General features: G+C 45.9%; 1 protein-coding gene across 1 annotated transcript; it reads left to right on the top strand.

Moving 5' to 3' along the window:
* Positions 1–2631: 2631 nt before the first annotated feature.
* LOC125530049 lies at positions 2632–6891 on the top strand (the record flags this gene model as incomplete). The annotated part of the gene is made up of 5 exons (XM_048694448.1): positions 2632–3039; positions 3143–3578; positions 3684–4274; positions 4385–4520; positions 4744–6891. Coding segments are annotated over exons 4-5 (2151 nt in total), but the record flags the coding sequence as incomplete, so codon positions are not given.
* Positions 6892–6904: the final 13 nt, after the last annotated feature.

A 6904-nucleotide genomic window follows, 5' to 3' on the forward strand; every position in this document is an offset into this window, starting at 1 on the left:
GGGTTTCCCCCGGCCGCGGATGCCGGCGTGATTGCCGCGGCGGCGATGGCGATCAGGAGGACGACGCAGGCGAAGATCGGTTTGGACGCCATTGCGTGTACGGGAGTTGTGCGTGTGCAAGAAACTTAGGTCGTCGTATGGTGTCCGGTTGGCTACGTCGCCGGATGGGCTATATAGTGACGCGGGTTTTAGAATTCAGATAAAGCTGCATTCAGAGTGTCATTACCGGTCTCTCCTTTGTTTGAAAAAACATTAATAGTCATCTTTTTAAATGGAAAACTATATTTTTTTAACTCCCTCGAAAGTATAAAAATCATCCCTCAACTTTTTAAACCAGATAAGTTTAATCTCTCGTACCACTTCCGGTGGTTTCCGTCGTACGTGGATACGTTTTTTTACTAAAAACTTGACATGTCTTTCGGATTTGATTGACACATCACAGTCGACTTCACTGCCACTCCGTTATTCCCCAAATCTCCATTGTACACTGCGCGGAGAAGGAGGCGTACTTGTGCAGCGGCCACGGGACGGTGGAGCGCCTTGTCCATGACGACCAAGAGTCGGAGCTGCGCATGCTCGCCCGCATGCACGGTGCGCTCGCCACCGAGCAAGCCCACCGTGCATGTCATGCACCTCTACGATGCCCAATAATTCTACACCTACATATAACCTTCCTACGTATTGTTACTAAAACTGCCTAATCTAATTCTCTCCCCCTTTTGAATTCAATAATGCTAAACATACAAAGAGTTGCACGCAATTACACGCTGACTAGAATTTTTTCCATCTACTAACCAATCATAAACTTGTCCCCTCTGATTTTCAGGGAGGTGGGCCGCCTCCGCACCTATTGACCAATCAAATTAACCCTTTTTGTAAAAGCTTGTAACTCGTTTGTACGTGTAGCATTACTCTGAATTTCGTGGGATGAGGCCCGGGCAATTATTTCTTCCAATTAAACTATGACAAGCTGTGTACGTAGATGTAGCAAAGTCCCTACGACGCCACGCGCAGGCATGCCCACAATTACCCGCCAAAAAAAAACATGCCCACGAAGGCACCGACGACACCAAGCGCTACCATGAAGAGGCTCTAGCTCAACAATGACAAGCACCGGGACTGCCCTCGTCGCCGGTGCTCGATGGTGGCACCTGTCCCCTTCCGCTCCTTTAGTAAACGCGCCGGCAGATGCCTTTCGGCCGGGACTCGTGGACATTCCATTGGCGACGATGACCGTCACCATGCCGGGTTCGCCACCGTTTGTAGGCTTGGCTTGGCACCGCACATCAAGGGACACTAGCACGGCTCAACTACCACTCCGTGCACCAAGAACATGAACAATGCTTTTTTAATCCTAAAAAAATGAACAATGCTTTTTTTGACATGTCCGTGTCTAATAATGACATTAATGTGTTATAACGATCTCTATTGTTTGCTAAGCTAACTAAAGGGAAAACTCCTCCTATACATCTATAATGTCAATGGCCATGAATACAACATGGGCTACCATCTGGTCGACAGTATCTATCCTCCTGGGCAATGTTTGTCAAGACCATCTCTGAGCCACTTTGTCAGAACAAGTCTCACTTTGACCAAAGACAAGAAGTAGCTAAAAATGATGTTGAGAGTGCATTGAGTTCTCCAGTCCCGTTTTGCAGTTGTTCGTGGACCTGCTAGACAATAGGATCCGGACAATTTGTGGAGGCGACGACATGTTGTGTGATCATGCACAACATGGTCATGGAGTATGAGGGGTGAGGATGCTGCCTCAGCTCTTGAACTATAGAACATGTGTGATTCTATCGAAATTCCATATCAAAATCCGGCCACGTTTGATAAGTTTGTTCAAATGCATCAATAAATTCCGCATCGAGCAACTAATTTTTTTTATTGAGCGCGGTTAAAGGGAACAACTAGAACATAGAGGGTGTTTGTTTTCAGGGACTTATTGGCTTAGGGACTTAAAAAAGTCCCTATAAGTCCCATCTAAACCAAACAGGAGGGACTTATAAGGACTTAAAGTGGGTATTTGGGATTTATGAAATAAGACTCTTAAGGAGGGACTTATAGGGACTTATAATTGTAATATGGTCTTATAGAGACTTATAAGTCCCAGGAATCAAACATGTAGGGACTTTTTAGGGACTTGTGACTTATAAGTTGGGACTAAAAAAAGTCCTAGGACTTATGAACCAAACAGGGCCATACTCCCTCCGTTTCGAATTACTTATCGCAGGTATGGATGTATCTAGATGTATTTTAGTTCTAGATACATCCATTTCTGCGACGAGTAATTTGAAACGGAGGGAGTATGTGCTATTTGATTTTAAAAAAATTGAACTACGTTAATTTGAAAACTTTGTTGGATTTCCATTTAAGTTATAACTATGATTTGATATGTGGCTATTTTAAGCTTGTTGCTTCTTAAAAAGTAGAAGATTTGCGTCTACGGTTGGATGATCGGCTTCCACAACAATGTCCGTGAACTGGTTGTCACCGGTTCACGGACGGATACGGTGTGAGTTAGGGTCAGAGTTGGAAATGCCTTTTTCTTTTGAGATGAGAGTTGGAAATGCCTTAGGAGGAGGAAGACGAGACACCTGTGTTTTTTTTATGATGAGGGGCTCCTGCTAAAACCATGTGGACAAGCCCACCAAGCCGACCAAGCCCAGCGGTGTTGCCTCATCTTCTCGCTTATTACTTTCTCTGTCAAAAAGACAATTCTCGGTTCATCCCCTTCGGCGGCCGACTGCGACGGCCACAGCGACGCCATGCGTGCCCCCGCATCTCCTTCCGCCTCACCGGCACCTGACCCCTGCCTTCTGCGGAGCTACGCCGTCGACTCCTTGCAGAGGTGCGACTCGTCGCTGGAAACCTCGTCCCCATACCAGAGGAGAGGCACCAGGACGTGCGCGCGAGCCCACGGTCCAGATTGATGGACGAGGGAGCGGTGGGTGCTGCGCGCCCACTCGCCCAGCCCGTCGGCCCTGGGAGGCGGTGCGGCTGCCATCTTCCTCCTGCCTCCCTGCTTGCTCCAAGGTACTCTCTGCGGAATCATTTTCTTCAGTTCAATGCCGCGGAAACAAAATGCAGCAGATGAGTAGCTGAAGAGGACTGATTTGTCGTTTTTCTGTGCGACAAGAACCCTCAGAGGAAGGGGAGAAAAGGTGGAAATAATCAAGATCATGGATATTTTTAGACGTGGTATGTCTGTGGTGTCCAAGTCTCAAATCTCAGTTGGCTGTTTTATTGTGATTTTTTGGAATATTTTCTACACTCTATTTTCTATCTAATCAAAGAGACATACTCTGTGTACAGATATTGTTAAGTGGGTTATCCTTGAGGCCACAAAAAAGGGATGGCCGCATAAATTCAGTTTTGTGGCTGCTGCATAGCACACTTTTTTTTTTTGAGAAACATAGCACACTTTTCTTTTGAGGCCACAAAAAAGGGATGGCCGCATAAATTTGATGTGTGGACAGTTAGTGGAGTCCCCTGGCGGCGACACTTGCATTCTGACTTACGGATACCACGACGAACTTGGCAAGATGGGACTTGATGAGAGAAATCACCGAGTGGTACCACACTTATCTAGCTTCTATATGCTTCAAGAGTTTTCATGTTGCTTCTGCTCTGATGCTTGTCTCCATATCCATCCTGCATTATTTGGACATGTACTGCAGCTTCATCCGGGACTGCTAGGGGTTCAATGGAAACAACCTCGGGAATCATGGTTCGTTGCTGGGATGCTATTGCTGGCTTCTGTTGGAGGAATCTTCTTCGCGCCCTTCTTGAGCAATATGAAAAGAGATTGCTTCTCCACTTGATGCCCTCAGTGTGGTAGGCAGCGTTGGTTTCTTTGGTCGGTTTGGGTCTTCTAAGTCGGCTGTGTAATATTTTCCACATTGGTGTTCCATTGTGACACTGAAGTGCGTAGAAAATTAGTCCCATGTATTTCATGCAGCTAGGTTTTATGAAATACTCCCTCCGTCTAACATTTTGGGACGGAGGGAGTACTATGAAAGTATGCCCAGATTCATAATGCGATGCACAACCTCCATGTTTTATGTAATGAAATATCCATGTAGCATGGTAAACTCCCACAGTGCTGCTTCATAGCCAGTTAGCTACCAAAGATCCTGTAAACAGTCAGCATCACCTAGTCGAAAGGCTGGCCCCTCGCCCCATGAGAGGATTAATTCCTGGCCATGTAAAATTGTGGTGCATGCTTCATCCAAGCAAGCAGTATCCTGCACCACAGCAATAGAGATAAGGTGCTTCATCCAAGCAAGCAGTATCCTGCACCACAACAATAGAGATAAGGGTTATGGCTATTTATATTTTCTAACAGTCTTTAGTCCCCTATTCCTTTCTTTGCTTGCAGTTTGGGCTTGGTCTAATCATCATGTACATAATCTAGACTTCTAGATCGGCAGACTGGCGTTCTCTAGGACAGATTGGTGATAAAAAAAAGAGTTGCCGGGAGCTCATTTTAGCAAACTGGAGCGAGTGCAGCTATGGTATGTATCTAAAACGGAAATAAACTTGTGCCTTTTTTTGTACATATATTTCTGGGTAATGGTAGAAATGTGAAATTCTAAGACGATGGTACATATATCTGCTATAAGGTCTTTCTGCAGAACTGTAGACAGCACCTGCAAATAAACTTACCAAATATGAACATTGAGATTAGTTTGTTCTTAGATCTGGGTTGTCATCTTACAACGGATCTACTCACTGAAGGTTAATGATACTGATACCTGCATGATGTTGAAGAATGAGGCCCATCTCGATGCAAGGGGAGTATACCGTTATGCAAGAAACTTGTGGGGGTGCCATGTTATCCGCATCGACACACTTGTATTACTCAATGCATTGGTCTACCTATTCCTTGGCACTTTTGGGTCCCAACGCCGCCGCTCCAGAAACTGGTTCATCCAAAAAGGTACCTTGGTCGCAAACACTTTGTCCTTCATACTGGGAACATACACGCTCGGTTCTATGCAATCTTCCAAGGTGAAGAATAGCATGTACCCCGTTTGGGCCTCAATTCTCTTCATCCTTCATGGATGTACCAACACAGCTTATAGTCTTGATGACAACAAACACGTAACGAGGGTCATGTACCGGTTGGTGCTCTACTGTATCTATGAGCTGTTGCTTCTGAGTGTGAGTACAAATGAGACTTATATCATCTCTCTTTATTTGTTTGCTGTTGGTCAATACAAAATCATTTATGTACAAACGCCATGTGTGCTGGCAAGCCGCTCATGGAATTTGAATAAAATGGTCGCTGATTACATGTATGAGGAGCACACCAAAGGTGAATTTGTTCCAGCCACCATGAAGGGTTGCCATTACCTGGTTGATTGGCCCCTCGACAAATCCAAGTTGGATGCTCCATCATATGCATCACGATTTACAGCAGAAGACAATCAAGTCATTGACATAGACAAGATATGGTTGTGCAATGACAGTTCACTGGACCAAGATCTAAAGGATACGTGCCTTTCCTTCTCTCTTTTTCATCTGTTGAGGAGGCGCTACTTTGGGTTTACCTGTGGTGAATCCAAAGAAAGGGCACATGATTTCGTCTTCAAGGGGCTGCTACGGGAGAATGAAGAAGGCACCACAGACTGCAACCGGGCTTTTAGGTTGATTGAGATTGAGTTAGCCTTTATGTATGATTTCTTCTTCACCACATCTGCTGCCATTTATTATGCATCAACGGCCGCAACAGTTTCATCCTTGATTTCTGCCTTTTTACTATGTCTGTCAATACAATGGATATTCGTCTGGGAACCATCGCTCATACAAGAAGGTGAAATGAAGATCACTAATACAGTTACCACCTTATTCGTACTTGCATCTGCTGCTTTGCTTGAATTGCTTCGACTGCTGCTTTACTGGACTGGCATTTGGAGCAGAGTGTCCTTTGTCTGTCAGTATCTCAGAGAACAAACAAGATTGAGCACAAGGGGAAGCTGCTGCTCCTGCTCCTTCTCTTGCTGCTGCTGCTGCTGCATGCTGCTAAAATTGAAAGGGCTTCTTGCTAGAATTGGTGTGCATTGCTCACCAAACAAACACTATTGGCAGCACAAGCTTGGGCAGTATTCTTTACTTGATTACCGTCCTACCTTCTGTGGCAAGATCAAGGAATGTTTGGGTAAAGTAACAGAAGTACATGCAGCCACATATGTATTGCCTTTCCTCCATCCAATTGACAAACACACGCGGAGGGTCCGTCGAAAATTTGGGAAATCTATAGAGTTAACCGCACAAGTACATAAGGCAATTATTTACTCCCTCAAACGATCCAATGGTGAACTGACGAATGGAAAATCATCACTAGTGTCCAACAGAGCAGGGCACCTTTTATGGGCCTGTGAACGGGGCATGCACTCAGAATCAGACACAAGCTGCATCATTCTGACTTGGCACATTGCGACATGGTACTGCGAGAGAGGGACGCTTGGATGTGGCCCTCGCCCGGATGAGGGAACCGAGCTCAAGATCCATCTTGGTGTTGCCACAAAGCTGTCGAAATACTGCGCATACCTTCTGGTCTCCGCACCAAAACTTCTTCCAGGGCACGAATATGATACAAGTCGTGTGTTCGATGCAGTGGCAGGGGAGGCCAAGAGATTTCTGCCATATGGGAGGGATAAATATCAAGCACTGAAGGATTATGGAGAGGAAGAGTCAGAGGCTACCATCTTGCAGAGTGGCGCTAAGCTGGGCAAGCAGCTTGCGGAGATAGAAGATGTTACCAGGCGTTGGAAGGTGCTAGCTGATTTCTGGTCTGAGATGCTGCTCTACATTGCGCCATCAGATAATGTCGACGAGCACATCGAGCAGCTCACACGGGGGGGGGGGGGGGGGGGGGGGGGTCATCCCCCCCCTG

This window comes from Triticum urartu, unplaced genomic scaffold (assembly GCF_003073215.2).
Source record: "Triticum urartu cultivar G1812 unplaced genomic scaffold, Tu2.1 TuUngrouped_contig_6032, whole genome shotgun sequence".
Classification (NCBI taxonomy): Eukaryota; Viridiplantae; Streptophyta; class Magnoliopsida; order Poales; family Poaceae; genus Triticum; species Triticum urartu.